This window comes from Bombina bombina, unplaced genomic scaffold (assembly GCF_027579735.1).
Source record: "Bombina bombina isolate aBomBom1 unplaced genomic scaffold, aBomBom1.pri scaffold_2076, whole genome shotgun sequence".
Lineage (NCBI taxonomy): Eukaryota > Metazoa > Chordata > Amphibia > Anura > Bombinatoridae > Bombina > Bombina bombina.
The window spans coordinates 11,468-32,922 of record NW_026510743.1 but is presented as its reverse complement, the minus strand read 5'-3'; the positions used below and the strand labels follow the sequence as shown (position 1 = coordinate 32,922).

The window sequence follows — 21,455 nt, the reverse complement described above, 5'->3', positions numbered from 1 at the left end:
GGAACTACAAACTTGTGCAACACTCAGACAACCATGAGCGCTATATCATTAGATCTCACGTAAAGCAAGTAAATGTCTAGCACCAGGAACTACAAACTTGTGCAACGCTCGGACAACCATGAGCGCTATATCATTAGATCTCACGTAAAGCAAGTAAATGTCTAGCACCAGGAACTACAAACTTGTGCAACGCTCGGACAACCATGATCGCTATATCATTAGATCTCACGTAAAGCAAGTAAATGTCTAGCACCAGGAACTACAAACTTGTGCAACACTCAGACAACCATGAGCGCTATATCATTAGATCTCACGTAAAGCAAGTAAATGTCTAGCACCAGGAACTACAAACTTGTGCAACACTCGGACAACCATGAGCGCTATATCATTAGATCTCACATAAAGCAAGTAAATGTCTAGCACCAGGAACTACAAACTTGTGCAACGCTCGGACAACCATGAGCGCTATATCATTAGATCTCACATAAAGCAAGTAAATGTCTAGCACCAGGAACTACAAACTTGTGCAACGCTCGGACAACCATGAGCGCTATATCATTAGATCTCACATAAAGCAAGTAAATGTCTAGCACCAGGAACTACAAACTTGTGCAACACTCGGACAACCATGAGCGCGCTATATCATTAGATCTCACATAAAGCAAGTAAATGTCTAGCACCAGGAACTACAAACTTGTGCAACGCTCGGACAACCATGAGCGCTATATCATTAGATCTCACATAAAGCAAGTAAATGTCTAGCACCAGGAACTACAAACTTGTGCAACGCTCGGACAACCATGAGCGCTATATCATTAGATCTCACATAAAGCAAGTAAATGTCTAGCACCAGGAACTACAAACTTGTGCAACGCTCGGACAACCATGAGCGCTATATCATTAGATCTCCCAGTACAATCATTTATCAATCTCTGGTTTGTCCTCACTCTGAAGAAGGAATCTCTTAACAGAAGAAAAAACTCCTAATGCTTCAGTCGTTATAATACTCAGCGCTACTGAATTCTGTTATGCAAACAAATGATAGTGATGATATTATTAATAAGGGTTTTGTTTATTTTATTACTCTTCTATCACTTGTTAAAGCTATAGTGATGTCTAACTCCCGCCTTTATAAAAACACATCCGGAATATTAGTGATAATTTAGATAGAGTTTAATTCATCAGTTGTAATAAAGATGTGCCATAACTTACTGTTTTATATAGATATGAAATTCAAATACCCATGACCCCCCACCTACTTGAAAAGTCAACTTTTCTGTGAGCTAAAAGTTTGAATTATTGTCCAATCAGAGCTCTCCCCATATGGCACTTTTGGAGAACAATTGAAACCGTTAGCTCACAGAAAAATTGAATTGTATTTGAATTTCATATCTATATAAAAAGTAAGTTATAGCGCATCTTAGTTACAACAATATCACTAACAGTCCCGATCTGATTTTATAAAGAGGAGAGTTTACCATAACATTGTATTGTTCATTGTATTGTAACCGCAACAAGCCTTGTTGTCAACTGATCATTTATATATATTCAAGATATAAAAATATTGTTTAAAATGTACTAAAGACTGAAAAGTAACATTTGTAATTCTCACCAAATAATAACAGGTGATAAAAAACATGCGCCTGTGTCAATAAGTGAGGATAACGCGGAGAAGAGAGAGGAACGACAGGTTCAGCAGGAGGAAATACTATCAGATCACAATACAGGTGCGTTACGTTGACAACATTCTCCAGTTTAACTTATGGAATAACTATGTAACTCGTCCCATATTAATCAGTGCAAATAGAGGAGGTTGGACACCTACAGACCCGAGTGCGAACCAGCCGAGAGACCTTAAATAGGGGGGCAGCTCCAATTGAAAGAATATTGTTCGTTTTATTTTCATTTATATTTTTTTGTTGGATAATTCTAGACAACTGTAAGGTCATCAAATCTATGACTTACGTTAACAGTTTAAAGGGACGTTACTAATTCAGATAGAACATACAATTTTAAACTACATTCCATCTAATTTGCTTCATTCTTTAGGTATCTTTTGTTGAAGAAATAGTAATGCACATGGGTGGGGACTTCTGGTTGGGTGGATTCAGCAACGGGTGAGACAATCACGTGAGGCATTTATGTGAAGCCACCAATCAGCAGCTACTGAGGCTATTAAAATATGCTTTTCAACAATGAAGCAAAATAGATAAAATTGCTGCTCTGTCTGAATCGTGAAAGAAAACAAATGTGGGTTTCATGTCCATGTAATAACTTTCTAATTTACTTATATTATCTAATTTGTTTCTGGTGTGATCTGCTGAGAAGCATATACAGGTAGGCTCAGGAGCAGCAGTGCACTACTGGGAGCTAGCTGCTAATCGTTGGCTGCACATTATGCCTCTTGTCATTGGTTCATCTGTGCTCAGCTAGCTCCCAGTAGTGCATTGCTGCTCCTTCAACAAAGGATACCAAGGGAATGATGTAAATTTCATAATAAAAGTAAATTAGAAAGTTGTTTAAAATTGCTGCTCTGTCCGAATCATGGTTAAAACATTTTGGGTTTCATGTCCCTTTAAAGGGACAATAAAGTCAAAATGAAACTTTCAGGAATCAGAGCAGCAATTAAAACAACTTTCCAATTTACTTCCATTAATAACATGTGCACAGTCTTTTTATATTTACACTTTTTGTGTCACCAGCTCCTACTGAGCATGTACAAGAATTCATAGAATATACATATGTGCACTTGTGATTGGCTGATGGCTGTCACATGGTACGTGTATGCATTTGTGATTGGCTGATTGCTGTCACATGGTACATGTATGCACTTGTGATTGGCCGATGGCTGTCACATGGTACAGGGGGAGTAGAAATAGACAGAACTGAAATTTGTTAGAAAAAGAAATCTACTACTCATGTGAAGTTCAGACTAAGTGCTATTGCATTGTCTTTTTATTATGCATTTGTTGTTTAAGCAAATCTACTGTGTTTACTGGTCCTTTAAGACATTGTTTCTCAACCATAGCCCTCAAGTACCCCCAACAGGTCAGGTTTTCATTATAGCTAAACAAGTGCACAGGTAAAATAATCAGCTGATGTGTGAGAGAAGGTTAGTAACCATGGTTACTGATCAGCTGATTATTTTACCTGTGCACTGGTTCAGCTATAATAAAAACCTGTCCTGTTGGGGGTACTTTAGAAACCCTGCTCTAAGACAGCAGCTACTTAATTAGCCTTTTTTAAGGCACAGAAGCTGCTTTTGCTGCTTCATTAATTGAGCCCTTTATATCCTTTGTGGAACGTAAGAGGATTAATTTATACAACTGGTGTCAAAGCGTTTTTTCCATCCCATTGGAGCGCTGTTTTTGTATCATTTTACACAGGAGATGAGATTTCATACGTTACAGGCTAAGTACCACAATGATGAGATTTGCCTATTGCAATGTATGATATAAAATGCTGTAACAATAAAGAGTGTGAAATTATTTCCCAGGATTACCGGGTTGTCCTAATCTGGGTTCCGCATCTGTTAGGGAGGAGCAGATAAATGAGACGGATACGCAAAATATCCAACAGATGGAACCCCAGTCAGACTACAGTGCCGGTGAGTTATAGACAACATACACAACAGTCAGACTACAGTGCCGGTGAGTTATAGACAACATACACAACAGTCAGACCACAGTGTGATTTATAGACAACATACACAACAGTCAGACCACAGTGTGATTTATAGACAACATACACAACAGTCAGACCACAGTGCTGGTGAGTTATAGACAACATATACAGCAGTCAGACTACAGTGCCGGTGAGTTATAGACAACATATACAGCAGTCAGACCACAGTGTGATTTATAGACAACATACACAACAGTCAGACCACAGTGTGATTTATAGACAACATACACAACAGTCAGACCACAGTGTGATTTATAGACAACATACACAACAGTCAGACCACAGTGCTGGTGAGTTATAGACAACATATACAGCAGTCAGACTACAGTGCCGGTGAGTTATAGACAACATACACAACAGTCAGACCACAGTGCCAATGAGTTATAGACAACATACACAACAGTCAGACTACAGTGCCGGTGAGTTATAGACAACATACACAACAGTCAGACCACAGTGCCGGTGAGTTATAGACAACATACACAACAGTCAGACTACAGTGCCGGTGAGTTATAGACAACATACACAACAGTCAGACTACAGTGCCGGTGAGTTATAGACAACATACACAACAGTCAGACCACAGTGTGATTTATAGACAACATACACAACAGTCAGACTACAATGCTGGTGAGTTATAGACAACATATACAGCAGTCAGACTACAGTGCCGGTGAGTTATAGACAACATATACAGCAGTCAGACTACAGTGCCGGTGAGTTATAGACAACATATACAGCAGTCAGACTACAGTGCCGGTGAGTTATAGATAACATACACAACAGTCAGACCACAGTGTGATTTATAGACAACATACACAACAGTCAGACTACAATGCTGGTGAGTTATAGACAACATACACAACAGTCAGACTACAGTGCCGGTGAGTTATAGACAACATACACAACAGTCAGACTACAGTGCCGGTGAGTTATAGACAACATACACAACAGTCAGACCACAGTGCCGGTGACTTTTAGACAACATACACAACAGTCAGACCACAGTGTGACTTATAGACAACATACACAACAGTCAGACTACAGTGCCGGTTAGTTATAGACAACATACACAACAGTCAGACCACAGTGCCGGTGACTTATAGACAACGTACACAACAAAGACAAATAGAGAATACACTGCGATCCTTAAAAGCATCAAACCTTTAATATTCCATTATTTCCATAAAGTGCAAAGTATCCATAAAAGGCAACAGGGTTTTTAAAGCAAAAAGATAGACAGCACATTTTCAGGAACCAGTCTGTCCTACATGTTTCGGTCAATTCCTTAATCATGAACGTACACAACAGTCAGACCATAGTGTGACTTATAGACAACATACACAACAGTCAGACCACAGTGCTGATGAGTTATAGACAGCATACACAACAGTCAAACTACAGTGCCGGTGAGTTATAGACAACATACACAACAGTCAGACCACAGTGTCGGTGAGTTATAGACAGCATACACAACAGTCAGACCACAGTGCTGATGAGTTATAGACAGCATACACAACAGTCAGACCACAGTGCCGGTGAGTTATAGACAACATACACAACAGTCAGACCACAGTGCCGGTGAGTTATAAACAACATACACAACAGTCAGACCACAGTGCTGATGAGTTATAGACAACATACACAACAGTCAGACCACAGTGCTGATGAGTTATAGACAGCATACACAACAGTCAGACCACAGTGCCGGTGACTTATAGACAACATACACAACAGTCAAACTACAGTGCCGGTGAGTTATAGACAACATACACAACAGTCAGACCACAGTGCCAATGAGTTATAGACAACATACACAACAGTCAGACCACAGTGCTGATGAGTTATAGTGGGAACCTGTGGATGACAGATGGAAGAGGCGCCTCATGGGACAAGTATCGTTTTAGGCAGCAAAGGGACACACATGAGCAGCGGACCCCCCACACAGAGTGTTACTCACAAGAGCGGCGGTACAAACGTGTACCCAGACAGGCAGGACGGAACCAAAAGTCGCCCGTCAGACAGGCGTAAGCTCGGTACGCTAGGCAAACGTCACTCAGCAAGCAGCGTCAGAGTAAACCCAGCAGGGGAACCAATAGAGTCGAAGGGAACTCGACACAGCGGACCTCCAAAGGGGATCAGGAACGTAACCAAATTGCTCCAGAGGCCTAGAACCTTTAGACAGCTGCACAACATGTATTCTGTATTTCCCATACAGGTTCATACACAGCATACACAACAGTCAGACCACAGTGCCGGTGAGTTATAGACAACATACACAACAGTCAGACCACAGTGCTGATGAGTTATAGACAGCATACACAACAGTCAGACCACAGTGCTGATGAGTTATAGACAACATACACAACAGTCAGACCACAGTGCCGGTGAGTTATAGACAACATACACAACAGTCAGACCACAGTGCCAGTGAGTTATAGACAACATACACAACAGTCAGACCACAGTGCCGGTGAGTTATAGACAACATACACAACAGTCAGACTACAGTGCCGGTGAGTTATAGACAACATACACAACAGTCAGGCTACAGTGCTGATGAGTTATAGACAACATACACAACAGTCAGACCACAGTGCTGATTAGTTATAGACAACATACACAACAGTCAGACCATAGTGCTGATGAGTTATAGACAACATACACAACAGTCAGACCACAGTGCTGATGAGTTATAGACAACATACACAACAGTCAGACCACAGTGCTGATGAGTTATAGACAACATACACAACAGTCAGACTACAGTGCCGGTGACTTATAGACAACATACACAACAGTCAGACCACAGTGCCGGTGAGTTATAGACAACATACACAACAGTCAGACCACAGTGCTTATGAGTTATAGACAACATACACAACAGTCAGACCACAGTGCTGATGAGTTATGGACAACATACACAACAGTCAGACCACAGTGCTGATGAGTTATAGACAACATACACAACAGTCAGACCACAGTGCTGATGAGTTATAGACAACATACACAACAGTCAGACCACAGTGCCGGTGACTTATAGACAACATACACAACAGTCAGACCACAGTGCTGATGAGTTATAGACAACATACACAACAGTCAGACTACAGTGCCGGTGAGTTATAAACAACATACACAACAGTCAGACCACAGTGCTGATGAGTTATAGACAACATACACAACAGTCAGACCACAGTGCTGATGAGTTATAGACAACATACACAACAGTCAGACCACAGTGCCGGTGAGTTATAGACAACATACACAACAGTCAGACCACAGTGCCAGTGACTTATAGACAACATACACAACAGTCAGACCACAGTGCCGGTGAGTTATAAACAACATACACAACAGTCAGACCACAGTGCTGATGAGTTATAGACAACATACACAACAGTCAGACCACAGTGCCGATGAGTTATAGACAACATGCACAACAGTCAGACCACAGTGCCGGTGAGTTATAGACAACATACACAACAGTCAGACCACAGTGCTGATGAGTTATAGACAACATACACAACAGTCAGACCACAGTGCTGATGAGTTATAGACAACATACACAACAGTCAGACCACAGTGCTGATGAGTTATAGACAACATGCACAACAGTCAGACCACAGTGCCGGTGAGTTATAGACAACATACACAACAGTCAGACTACAGTGCCGGTGACTTATAGACAACATACACAACAGTCAGACCACAGTGCCGGTGACTTATAGACAACATACACAACAGTCAGACCACAGTGCCGGTGGTTATAGACAACATACACAACAGTCAGACCACAGTGCCGGTGAGTTATAGACAACATACACAACAGTCAGACCACAGTGCCGGTGACTTATAGACAACATACACAACAGTCAGACTACAGTGCCGGTGAATTATAGACAACATACACAACAGTCAGACCACAGTGCCGATGACTTATAGACAACATACACAACAGTCAGACCACAGTGCCGGTGACTTATAAACAACATACACAACAGTCAGACCACAGTGCCGGTGACTTATAGACAACATACACAACAGTCAGACCACAGTGCCGGTGGTTATAGACAACATACACAACAGTCAGACCACAGTGCCGGTGAGTTATAGACAACATACACAACAGTCAGACCACAGTGCCGGTGAGTTATAGACAACATACACAACAGTCAGACCACAGTGCTGATGAGTTATAGACAACATACACAACAGTCAGACTACAGTACCGGTGAGTTATAGACAACATACACAACAGTCAGACTACAGTGCCGGTGACTTATAGACAACATACACAACAGTCAGACCACAGTGCCGGTGACTTATAAACAACATACACAACAGTCAGACCACAGTGCCGGTGACTTATAGACAACATACACAACAGTCAGACCACAGTGCCGGTGGTTATAGACAACATACACAACAGTCAGACCACAGTGCCGGTGAGTTATAGACAACATACACAACAGTCAGACCACAATGCTGGTGAGTTATAGACAACATACACAACAGTCAGACCACAGTGCCAATGAGTTATAGACAACATACACAACAGTCAGACCACAGTGCCGGTGACTTATAGACAACATACACAACAGTCAGACCACAATGCTGGTGAGTTATAGACAACATACACAACAGTCAGACCACAGTGCCGGTGAGTTATAAACAACATACACAACAGTCAGACCACAGTGCCGGTGACTTATAGACAACATACACAACAGTCAGACCACAGTGCCGGTGACTTATAGACAACATACACAACAGTCAGACCATAGTGCCGGTGACTTATAAACAACATACACAACAGTCAGACCACAGTGCCGGTGACTTATAGACAACATACACAACAGTCAGACCACAGTGCCGGTGACTTATAAACAACATACACAACAGTCAGACCACAGTGCCGATGAGTTATAGACAACATACACAACAGTCAGACCACAGTGCCGATGAGTTATAGACAACATACACAACAGTCAGACCACAGTGCCGATGAGTTATAGACAACATACACAACAGTCAGACCACAGTGTCGGTGAGTTATAGACAGCATACACAATTGGCTACTTCAGATTGTGGAAGAATTAGTGAATTTTATTTTACTTTTTTAAGAAACAAAGTCAGTGCTGTTTAGAGGCGCGATGCAATTCTCCGTATTTACTAAGACAGGTACATGCTGGCAAATTACAAGATACTACGGGCTCTGTTCATCAAGATGCCGCATTGGTGCCATTGCGGCGCAGATTAGCTCATCTATAATGTTTTAGTAAAAAATTACAACTTCAAGAATTGTAGACCTTAAAAGAGAATCTGATTGGCTGTGCTGCCTCCTTGAATTGTAATGGGGGGAAAAATTAAGTAAAGTGGTAGGCGGTCTGCCCATTAACCCAGCTATTGAGAAGGCTCCAAAACGCGTTAGGAATTGTTTCTAGTATGCTGAGAACCAAGCAGGGTTGCACCGCTGCAAATCCATGACCATTATTATGTATTAGGTTAAAATATATCATATTGCGTGAAACCAAACGGAGTCATCTTTTTTTTTAGAATTACCGAGTCTTCTAGAGGAAAATCTAGATATTATATCAATAAGTGAAGAAGAAGATGAGACGGATGAAAAGGATATTCAGCAAGTGGAGATTCAGTCGAATCCCAGTGCAGGTGAGTGATGCAGGTGGGTGTAGCATAGAGTGGTATTTATCATTCAGTTGGGGGCACTAGCTGAGCGTTTTCATTCAACCAGCTGAAAATGATTCAACAGATATTCTCAGCTAACTCCCAGTAGAGCTTTGCTGCTCTCAATCTGACTTTATTTATGTATTTAACACCTTAGTAGAGTTTAATATTGCACTATTGTTTATAACACATAAGAGCATCTGATTTTTGCACTCGTGTGTCCCTATAATTGTTATATGGTGAGGAATGACAAACATTTTTTTACCTTCAAATTCACAATAAGAAATAAATTACGTTTGATTCACACAGTGTTACAACAATGTTTTTAATAATAATTAAAAAATATGATATAAAAAGAAACCGTGTATATGAAATAACAAAAAATATTATACATAAATGTAATATATAACACAAGGATATGTCTGTTTTTGTTATTTAATATTTTATATAAACAGTTTCTGTGTGCACCATTTTGTTTACTTCTAAAGGTTACAAAAAATGTATACATCTAATGCTTAAGATACCTGTTCGCTCCTGAGCCTACCTCAGTATGCTATTGAGGAAAGGAGCTACGTTTCAACGTAGGGTACTATGAGAATGAGGCAAATTTTAATAATAAAAAACTGTGTCTAAGTGTGAAAGTTAAATTGCCATGTCCCTTTAAGTTTAACTGCTTGCGTAATATTATCTAGGGGTTCACAAAAATAATTTCCAATGTAAGAACAAATAAGAAGACTGGGGAGCCATCAATGCACTTTTGTAGAAGCTAGACAAGGGTTTTTGTAGAATAATCCAAGAAGTTGTGGGCCAGAAGTAAACCCCTAGGAGCCACGGTTTCCTGACTCCGAGATTTGTCAAGCCCTGATAGTATTTCAGTGACTTGTTCATCAGTTGCTCTATAATTAGGTGTCTAATCTGCTCTGAAGGGTCCTTGTTAGAAAACAATACCTAAGTGGTGCAGTGGTAAAAGAAAGAGAGGGGTGAAAAGAGAGCGTTTGGGAAGGAAAAAAAGAGGAAGAACGGAGGAGAGAATATAGGGTTAGAGGTGAGAAAGATAGAGAATGAAATGAAGGAGAGAGAAGTGGGAAGAATAATAAAGTTGGAGAATAGGATCAAATAGAGAGAGATGATGGGAAAGTGAAGCTAAGACAAGGAGAGAGAAGACCGAGAGATTGATGTGGTTACTGTTGCTGGTCTTCACTCATGGGTTTAAAACAATTCTATATATAAGGTGTTAAAGGGACATGAAACTCAAAAGTCAGATAGAGCAGCAGTTTTAAACCACTTTCTCATTTACGTCTATTATCAAATTTTCTTCGTTCTCCTGGTATCCTTTGTTGAAAAACAGTAATGTTTTGGAGCGTGCACATGTCTGGATCACTATATGGCAGCAGTTTTGCAAGAATGTTATCCATTTGCAAGTGCACTAGATGGCAGCACTATTCCCTGCCATGCAAATACTCCAGACACCTAGCTAGGTATTTCTACAACACACAATATCACACTAAATTGGAAACTTTTTTAAATTGTATGTTCTGTGTGAATCACAAAAGAAAATGTTCGGATTTCATATCCCTTTAATTTATAAGGAGAAGAGCTATGGGAAAGTGAGGAAGAGTAGATGACGCTTTCAGAAGAGTCACCTGAAATGACGGGATTCTATAGGGAATTGGAGAAAGGGGCAGCTCCGTTCTAGTTGATGACTTTGTGTATTTGGAATAAAAAAACATTAACATTAAACCTGATGTTGAATTTACCAGACCTCCAGGATGAAAATCTAGAAATTGTATCAATTAGTGAGGAAGAAGATGATGAAAGAGATGAAAATAATTTTCAGCAGATGGAAGCCCAACCTGAGATGTGCGGAGGTAAAAGTAAAACAAAATGGTTGTCATAAATGATTGAGTGTTGCACATATGTTGTTGAACCAAACCCGGGACCTTTTTAATGGGCGCAACACCTGGATAATCTCACTGACCACCCAGCTAAAATGTATGCCCGTTTTAATCTAAAATTAGCTAATACTTAATTGTTTTTGTTGTTTATTACCCAAATTATCATTTAAAAATGTTAAATTTTGCAATTAACTTGTGCTTCGTATAGCAGAACGTTATAATATTAGAAAGTAAAAGTGTCCCCACCTGGCTACTTTATCAAGCCTATCATTTTGTAAAGATATTTATCAATGTAAGACACAAAGCTAATGGAGGTTGTATTTCTTTATGATAATTAGGAAACTCATGAGTTAGGCATTTCGAACATCATATACTCACAATGTCAGTTGAGAACCTTGGTGCTTCATAACATTGTTGTGGGTAATGGTAATGTCTTACAGTGTTGTCTATTTAAGCTCACTTGTGCCTCTTGAGCAGTTGAACTTTCCTCCCAAATATTGGATTGATTCAATTAAAAAAAAGTCCAGAATTGATATATGAGACCGTGTGCCTCTTAACGAGTAAAAGTCCAGAGCCAACTACCGTTGAGGTCTACATCAACATTGTAAAAGTTTACACATTATATACTTCCTAATCATTTTCCAGAGCAAAATTTAATTTCAGTAGACAACTATATGACCGTCAGATTTAATTATCCTCTCATCTGTGCCCTCTTCTCATCTGTCACTAACCCTCTCAGCTGTCATTGAGTATATTTACAAAAACAAACCAAATCCCTTATCACTGTCCATAGACTTATGTCCACATATCGCTGTCTACATATTCTTTATTGATCATTTTCTTCCTACTTCTCTCCACAATAAACTTCTGTTATCATAGTCTGAGTGACCCTCTGTTTTGTCATGTCTGTGTTCATCACTATCTGTATGGCAATTTATCTGTCCCTTCGTTTCTTTACTCCCATTGAGTTTATTTGACCCATAAAGGGTTCTCCTGTATGTTTATGACGTCCTCTTATGTATATTCTTTTCTGTACAACAAATTGGTCACTGCCTCACTATCGCTAGTCTTTGCATCCTCATATTTCTGACTGTTCTTTTTCCACTCTTCTTAAAGACACACGCACAATTTAAAATTAATCCTAAAGGGACATTTTAGCTAAAATTGGAATGCACATGGGTATACATGTATAAGCAATTATGCTTTTAGTAAAAGCTATAGCTGTTTCAAGAGTGCACCAGCATTTTAAACACGGCACTTTCTCAGAGAGTTTCAGGTGCTTGAATCATCCGGTAAGGACTCAAATGCATCATTGCTGACAGGATACAAGCCCCACTGGCTGTAGAAAATTAAAATCACTAAAATAGTGATAACTTTTACTAATGTTTTGCCAATATATGTATAAGAACTTCTGTTCAATGACATCGCTTTGTCACTAGCTCTTCATCCTTTTTGCGAGGTTGTGCATTGAATCGTTAGTGAACAAATGCCATCTCATTATGACATCATCACTAAATGGACATTCTCATTGCGGGAACCTCTTGATACCTAACCTAGAGCGACACTTATACCCCATAAATTTAAATGCAAAATAGCCCCACCAAATCATATGTTCATTACAGCTCTGAGAAATCGGGAAGGAAGACTGTGCTCTAACTTATATGAAGACACTGGTATATGATTAGTTTTAACCCGAACTCTTATTTTTTATATCAGAACATGTAGATGAATGTAGTGAGGTGATTATTACTGTTACCATAAAAACATCTTTTGTTTGTTTCTTAAAATTACTGTGGGAAAAACTTAAGTTATCTTCTAGTGGTTGGCTCCCTAAGACTATTGAATTTAGGAAGATTCCTAGCACTAGGAATTCACTAAATACCATATGAAGAAAATCTGGTTGATCTGGTTCCACATTATTGTAGCCTATATGAGAAAACTAATACTATTGAGAAGTTTCACATTGTTTAATTTAGTTGTTCAGTCAATGCTTACAATCGTATTAAGTGATGGTAAAGTGACCAATTCATGTAATCAGATCCAGAATGGAAACAGTATTTTAGGTGGACTATAATTCATCCATTCTAATAAAGATGCACTATAAATTACTTTTTAATATAATTTTAATTTCTCCAACATAGGTGTGTCCGGTCCACGGCGTCATCCTTACTTGTGGGATATTCTCTTCCCCAACAGGAAATGGCAAAGAGCCCAGCAAAGCTGGTCACATGATCCCTCCTAGGCTCCGCCTACCCCAGTCATTCTCTTTGCCGTTGTACAGGCAACATCTCCACGGAGATGGCTTAGAGTTTTTTTAGTGTTTAACTGTAGTTTTTATTATTCAATCAAGAGTTTGTTATTTTGAAATAGTGCTGGTATGCACTATTTACTCAGAAACAGAAAAGAGATGAAGATTTCTGTTTGTATGAGGAAAATGATTTTAGCAACCGTCACTAAAATCCATGGCTGTTCCACACAGGACTGTTGAGAGCAATTAACTTCAGTTGGGGAACAGTGAGCAGTCTCTTGCTGCTTGAGGTATGACACATTCTAACAAGACGATGTAATGCTGGAAGCTGTCATTTTCCCTATGGGATCCGGTAAGCCATGTTTATTACGATCGTAAATAAGGGCTTCACAAGGGCTTATTAAGACTGTAGACTTTTTCTGGGCTAAATCGATTCATTATTAACACATATTTAGCCTTGAGGAATCATTTTATCTGGGTATTTTGATATAATAATATCGGCAGGCACTGTTTTAGACACCTTATTCTTTAGGGGCTTTCCCTAATCATAGGCAGAGCCTCATTTTCGCGCCGGTGTTGCGCACTTGTTTTTGAGAGGCATGGCATGCAGTCGCATGTGAGAGGAGCTCTGATACTTAGAAAAGACTTTCTGAAGGCGTCATTTGGTATCGTATTCCCCTTTGGGCTTGGTTGGGTCTCAGCAAAGCAGATACCAGGGACTGTAAAGGGGTTAAAGTTCAAAACGGCTCCGGTTCCGTTATTTTAAGGGTTAAAGCTTCCAAATTTGGTGTGCAATACTTTTAAGGCTTTAAGACACTGTGGTGAAAATTTGGTGAATTTTGAACAATTCCTTCATGTTTTTTCGCAATTGCAGTAATAAAGTGTGTTCAGTTTAAAATTTAAAGTGACAGTAACGGTTTTATTTTAAAACGTTTTTTGTACTTTGTTATCAAGTTTATGCCTGTTTAACATGTCTGAACTACCAGATAGACTGTGTTCTGAATGTGGGGAAGCCAGAATTCCTATTCATTTAAATAAATGTGATTTATGTGATAATGACAATGATGCCCAAGATGATTCCTCAAGTGAGGGGAGTAAGCATGGTACTGCATCATTCCCTCCTTCGTCTACACGAGTCTTGCCCACTCAGGAGGCCCCTAGTACATCTAGCGCGCCAATACTCCTTACTATGCAACAATTAACGGCTGTAATGGATAATTCTGTCAAAAACATTTTAGCCAAAATGAACACTTATCAGCGTAAGCGCGGCTGCTCTGTTTTAGATACTGAAGAGCATGACGACGCTGATAATAATATTTCTGAAGGGCCCCTAACCCAGTCTGATGGGGCCAGGGAGGTTTTGTCTGAGGGAGAAATTACTGATTCAGGGAACATTTCTCAACAGGCTGAACCTGATGTGATTGCATTTAAATTTAAGTTGGAACATCTCCGCATTCTGCTTAAGGAGGTATTATCCACTCTGGATGATTGTGACAAGTTGGTCATTCCAGAGAAACTATGTAAAATGGACAAGTTCCTAGAGGTGCCGGGGCTCCCAGAAGCTTTTCCTATACCCAAGCGGGTGGCGGACATTGTTAATAAAGAATGGGAAAGGCCCGGTATTCCTTTCGTCCCTCCCCCCATATTTAAAAAATTGTTTCCTATGGTCGACCCCAGAAAGGACTTATGGCAGACAGTCCCCAAGGTCGAGGGAGCGGTTTCCACTTTAAACAAACGCACCACTATACCCATAGAGGATAGTTGTGCTTTCAAAGATCCTATGGATAAAAAATTAGAAGGTTTGCTTAAAAAGATGTTTGTTCAGCAAGGTTACCTTCTACAACCAATTTCATGCATTGTCCCTGTCGCTACAGCCGCATGTTTCTGGTTCGATGATCTGATAAAGGCGGTCGATAGTGATTCTCCTCCTTTTGAGGAGATTATGGACAGAATCAATGCTCTCAAATTGGCTAATTCTTTCACCCTAGACGCCACTTTGCAATTGGCTAGGTTAGCGGCTAAGAATTCTGGGTTTGCTATTGTGGCGCGCAGAGCGCTTTGGTTGAAATCTTGGTCGGCTGATGCGTCTTCCAAGAACAAGCTACTTAACATTCCTTTCAAGGGGAAAACGCTGTTTGGCCCTGACTTGAAAGAGATTATCTCTGATATCACTGGGGGTAAGGGCCACGCCCTTCCTCAGGATCGGCCTTTCAAGGCAAAAAATAAACCTAATTTTCGTCCCTTTCGTAGAAACGGACCAGCCCAAGGTGCTACGTCCTCTAAGCAAGAGGGTAATACTTCTCAAGCCAAGCCAGCTTGGAGACCAATGCAAGGCTGGAACAAGGGAAAGCAGGCCAAGAAACCTGCCACTGCTACCAAGACAGCATGAAATGTTGGCCCCCGATCCGGGACCGGATGTGGTGGGGGGCAGACTCTCTCTCTTCGCTCAGGCTTGGGCAAGAGATGTTCTGGATCCTTGGGCGCTAGAAATAGTCTCCCAAGGTTATCTTCTGGAATTCAAGGGACTTCCCCCAAGGGGGAGGTTCCACAGGTCTCAGTTGTCTTCAGACCACATAAAAAGACAGGCATTCTTACATTGTGTAGAAGACCTGTTAAAAATGGGAGTGATTCATCCTGTTCCATTAAGAGAACAAGGGATGGGGTTCTACTCCAATCTGTTCATAGTTCCCAAAAAAGAGGGAACGTTCAGACCAATCTTAGATCTCAAGATCTTAAACAAGTTTCTCAAGGTTCCATCGTTCAAGATGGAAACCATTCGAACTATTCTTCCTTCCATCCAGGAAGGTCAATTCATGACCACGGTGGATTTAAAGGATGCGTATCTACATATTCCTATCCACAAGGAACATCATCGGTTCCTAAGGTTCGCATTCCTGGACAAACATTACCAGTTCGTGGCGCTTCCTTTCGGATTAGCCACTGCTCCAAGGATTTTCACAAAGGTACTAGGGTCCCTTCTAGCTGTGCTAAGACCAAGGGGCATTGCTGTAGTACCTTACTTGGACGACATTCTGATTCAAGCGTCGTCCCTTCCTCAAGCAAAGGCTCACACGGACATTGTCCTGGCCTTTCTCAGATCTCACGGATGGAAAGTGAACGTGGAAAAGAGTTCTCTATCCCCGTCAACAAGGGTTCCCTTCTTGGGAACAATAATAGACTCCTTAGAAATGAGGATTTTTCTGACAGAGGCCAGAAAAACAAAACTTCTAGACTCTTGTCGGATACTTCATTCCGTTCCTCTTCCTTCCATAGCTCAGTGCATGGAAGTGATCGGGTTGATGGTAGCGGCAATGGACATAGTTCCTTTTGCGCGCATTCATCTAAGACCATTACAACTGTGCATGCTCAGTCAGTGGAATGGGGACTATACAGACTTGTCTCCGAAGATACAAGTAAATCAGAGGACCAGAGACTCACTCCGTTGGTGGCTGTCCCTGGACAACCTGTCACAAGGGATGACATTCCGCAGACCAGAGTGGGTCATTGTCACGACCGACGCCAGTCTGATGGGCTGGGGCGCGGTCTGGGGATCCCTGAAAGCTCAGGGTCTTTGGTCTCGGGAAGAATCTCTTCTACCGATAAATATTCTGGAACTGAGAGCGATATTCAATGCTCTCAAGGCTTGGCCTCAGCTAGCGAGGGCCAAGTTCATACGGTTTCAATCAGACAACATGACAACTGTTGCGTACATCAACCATCAGGGGGGAACAAGGAGTTCCCTAGCGATGGAAGAAGTGACCAAAATCATTCTATGGGCGGAGTCTCACTCCTGCCACCTGTCTGCTATCCACATCCCAGGAGTGGAAAATTGGGAAGCGGATTTTCTGAGTCGTCAGACATTGCATCCGGGGGAGTGGGAACTCCATCCGGAAATCTTTGCCCAAGTCACTCAGCTGTGGGGCATTCCAGACATGGATCTGATGGCCTCTCGTCAGAACTTCAAAGTTCCTTGCTACGGGTCCAGATCCAGGGATCCCAAGGCGGCTCTAGTGGATGCACTAGTAGCACCTTGGACCTTCAAACTAGCTTATGTGTTCCCGCCGTTTCCTCTCATCCCCAGGCTGGTAGCCAGGATCAATCAGGAGAGGGCGTCGGTGATCTTGATAGCTCCTGCGTGGCCAGGCAGGACTTGGTATGCAGATCTGGTGAATATGTCATCGGCTCCACCTTGGAAGCTACCTTTGAGACGAGACCTTCTTGTTCAGGGTCCGTTCGAACATCCGAATCTGGTTTCACTCCAGCTGACTGCTTGGAGATTGAACGCTTGATTTTATCGAAGCGAGGGTTCTCAGATTCTGTTATCGATACTCTTGTTCAGGCCAGAAAGCCTGTAACTAGAAAGATTTACCACAAAATTTGGAAAAAATATATCTGTTGGTGTGAATCTAAAGGATTCCCTTGGGACAAGGTTAAGATTCCTAGGATTCTATCCTTCCTTCAAGAAGGATTGGAAAAAGGATTATCTGCAAGTTCCCTGAAGGGACAGATTTCTGCCTTGTCGGTGTTACTTCACAAAAAACTGGCTGCTGTGCCAGATGTTCAAGCTTTTGTTCAGGCTCTGGTTAGAATTAAGCCTGTTTACAAACCTTTGACTCCTCCTTGGAGTCTCAATTTAGTTCTTTCAGTTCTTCAGGGGGTTCCGTTTGAACCCTTGCATTCCGTTGATATTAAGTTATTATCTTGGAAAGTTTTGTTTTTAGTTGCAATTTCTTCTGCCAGAAGAGTTTCAGAATTATCTGCTCTGCAGTGTTCTCCTCCTTATCTGGTGTTCCACGTAGATAAGGTGGTTTTACGTACTAAACCTGGCTTTCTTCCAAAAGTTGTTTCTAACAAAAACATTAACCAGGAGATTATCGTACCTTCTCTGTGTCCGAAACCAGTTTCAAAGAAGGAACGTTTGTTGCACAATTTGGATGTTGTTCGCGCTCTAAAATTCTATTTAGATGCTACAAAGGATTTTAGACAAACATCTTCCTTGTTTGTTGTTTATTCCGGTAAAAGGAGAGGTCAAAAAGCAACTTCTACCTCTCTCTCTTTTTGGATTAAAAGCATCATCAGATTGGCTTACGAGACTGCCGGACGGCAGCCTCCCGAAAGAATCACAGCTCATTCCACTAGGGCTGTGGCTTCCACATGGGCCTTCAAGAACGAGGCTTCTGTTGATCAGATATGTAGGGCAGCGACTTGGTCTTCACTGCACACTTTTACCAAATTTTACAAGTTTGATACTTTTGCTTCTTCTGAGGCTATTTTTGGGAGAAAGGTTTTGCAAGCCGTGGTGCCTTCCATTTAGGTGACCTGATTTGCTCCCTCCCTTCATCCGTGTCCTAAAGCTTTGGTATTGGTTCCCACAAGTAAGGATGACGCCGTGGACCGGACACACCTATGTTGGAGAAAACAGAATTTATGTTTACCTGATAAATTACTTTCTCCAACGGTGTGTCCGGTCCACGGCCCGCCCTGGTTTTTTTAATCAGGTCTGATAATTTATTTTCTTTAACTACAGTCACCACGGTACCATATGGTTTCTCCTATGCAAATATTCCTCCTTAACGTCGGTCGAATGACTGGGGTAGGCGGAGCCTAGGAGGGATCATGTGACCAGCTTTGCTGGGCTCTTTGCCATTTCCTGTTGGGGAAGAGAATATCCCACAAGTAAGGATGACGCCGTGGACCGGACACACCGTTGGAGAAAGTAATTTATCAGGTAAACATAAATTCTGTTATTTTATTTTTTTTGTGAGCGAACAGTTTTCACTTTTTCAATCGGCACTCTAGCCAGTGAAAACCGTTTGCTCACAAAAAAAAAATACTTTTAAAGTGTCCGGGGTATTAAATTTTCATTACTTTATTAAAAAGTTATAGTGCATCTTCATTAGAATGGATGAATTAAGGTCCACCTAAAATAAAGCTTCCATTCTGGATTCGATTTTAACAAATTGGAAACTTTACCGTCACTTTAAAGGGACAGTATACGCTCATTTTCATATAGCTGCATATAATAGACACACCAATAAATAATAATATGTACAGATACTGATACAAAAATCCAGTATAAAACCTTTTAAAAACTTACTTAGAAGCTCCCAAGAGGTTAGTGTCCCAACCCAGTGAAAGGGGCTGGAAAGCAAAAACAGCAGAACCCCCCCCCCCATATGAAAAGACCCTTTACACAAACAGGAGCAAGCTGGAGTTGGTAAACAACAGTTAACTTCTAAAACTTTAGGGCTTGGTTAGAAGTCTGAAAATCAGCACAATGTTATATAAAAATAAGCAAAACTATACATTTAAAAAAAAAAAAAAAACCTGTAAGGGCTATATAAATAATCTAAAAAATATTTATGCAAAGAAAAATCTAGTGTATAATGTCCCTTTAAAGGTCTTACATTTCTTTAAGCAATTATGTATCTTTTTAAAACAGATGGGCCTATGAGCTGGGATACCACCGAGAGACATCACTTCCCTCTTCATTCAATGCATTCTATGATGGATGACCCGAGCGTTCCCCACAACTTTCAGACGACAAACTACGTTAGACGAAATATGATAAACACAGAGCTCATGACACAAATGCAAAGTATGGCTGATGACACCAATTTAAGTGAAGAATATTTCGACCTACACCAGAGAATGCGTATAGCAGATAAACAGTTTGCTTGTGACGTTTGTGGTAAATGTTTTAGCCAGAAATCATATCTTGTAACACACCAAAGGGTTCATACAGGAGAGAAACCATTTTCATGTTACGTATGTGGCAAATGCTTCAGTCAGAAGTCACATCTTGTTATACATCAAAGGATTCATACTGGGGAAAAACCATTTGCATGTTTTGAATGCGGAAAACGTTTCAGCCGAAAGTCGCATCTAGTTCAACATAATAGCACTCACACAGGAGAAAAACCATTCGCTTGTACTGAATGCACAAAATGTTTTAATCGAAAATCTCTTCTTCGTAAACATCAAAAAACTCACACAAATCCCTCAAGCGGACTTGAACCTGGACCTCTTGATCTCCGTCCTCTTCAGACAACTTCACAACATTCTTTTTCGGATCAATCGTCTATAAACGTTCAGAACTGGAATCTTCCAGAAAATCCAAATTGGTTTGAATCCTAAATTGCATGATTTAGAAATGGAACTGACATCAATTGTAAAAATATATTCACTAAATAATAATAAGTATATTATAAATCATATAGAAGTCTTTTTACCACCCCTATTTTATGTCTGGTATTCTAGAATGCAATTCCATTTTATAGGACCACTAAATACAGTCAAATTTAATAACCAGCAAATGCATAATAAAAAGACAATGCAACAGCACTTACTTTGAATTTGAAATGAGCAGTAGAACATTTCCTGGCACATTTCAAAGTGAATCCAATCCCCCCCTGTATCATGTGACAACCATCAGCCAATCACAAAACGCATACACATATATACTCTGCACTTTTGTACAAGCTCAGTAGCAAATGGAGCCAAAGAAAGTGTGAAAATAAAAAGTGCATGTTTTCGTAATATTTGAAAGTTTTAATTTTTTTAATTACTGCTTTATCTAAATCATGAAACATTAAACTTTTGTGTCCCTTTAAAAAAAAAAAAGTTCTGTGATTTCTATACAGAGTGAACTGGGGTAACAAAAACAGGGGAAAACCCCATCCAGTAATTCATAAAATATTTTAAAATACTAAAAAACTGAGATGAAAAATGCCCCCCCCCTGCATCTTATATGCCGAAAGTATGTAGAAGTTTGCCCTCTACTAGCAAGCTGCAGTAATTCCAAGTGACTGCAGTTGTCTTTTAAGCACCTGACATGAGAGACGGAATGGGAATGACAGGAAGAGGAACTAATCAGAACAGGCAGACACTAAGGAATATGGGAAAAATCTGCATTTCATATCTTTTGGGGGGAAAAAGTG

The 21,455-nt window shown here is 40.6% G+C and overlaps 1 protein-coding gene across 2 annotated transcripts in view; it reads left to right on the top strand.

The window, feature by feature from the left end:
* The window catches only part of LOC128643353 (oocyte zinc finger protein XlCOF7.1), a 29,257-nt gene extending 8,203 nt beyond the window's left edge, over nucleotides 1–21,054 (top strand). For both annotated transcript variants that reach the window (XM_053696283.1, XM_053696284.1), the window contains exons 3-7: nucleotides 1,626–1,727; nucleotides 3,497–3,607; nucleotides 9,244–9,357; nucleotides 11,133–11,240; nucleotides 19,958–21,054. In XM_053696283.1, the coding sequence (XP_053552258.1) occupies nucleotides 1,626–1,727; nucleotides 3,497–3,607; nucleotides 9,244–9,357; nucleotides 11,133–11,240; nucleotides 19,958–20,652 (1,130 nt within the window). In that variant the 3' untranslated portion in view covers nucleotides 20,653–21,054. The remainder of the gene's footprint in view (nucleotides 1–1,625; nucleotides 1,728–3,496; nucleotides 3,608–9,243; nucleotides 9,358–11,132; nucleotides 11,241–19,957) is intronic.
* The last annotated feature ends 401 nt before the right edge of the window (nucleotides 21,055–21,455 follow it).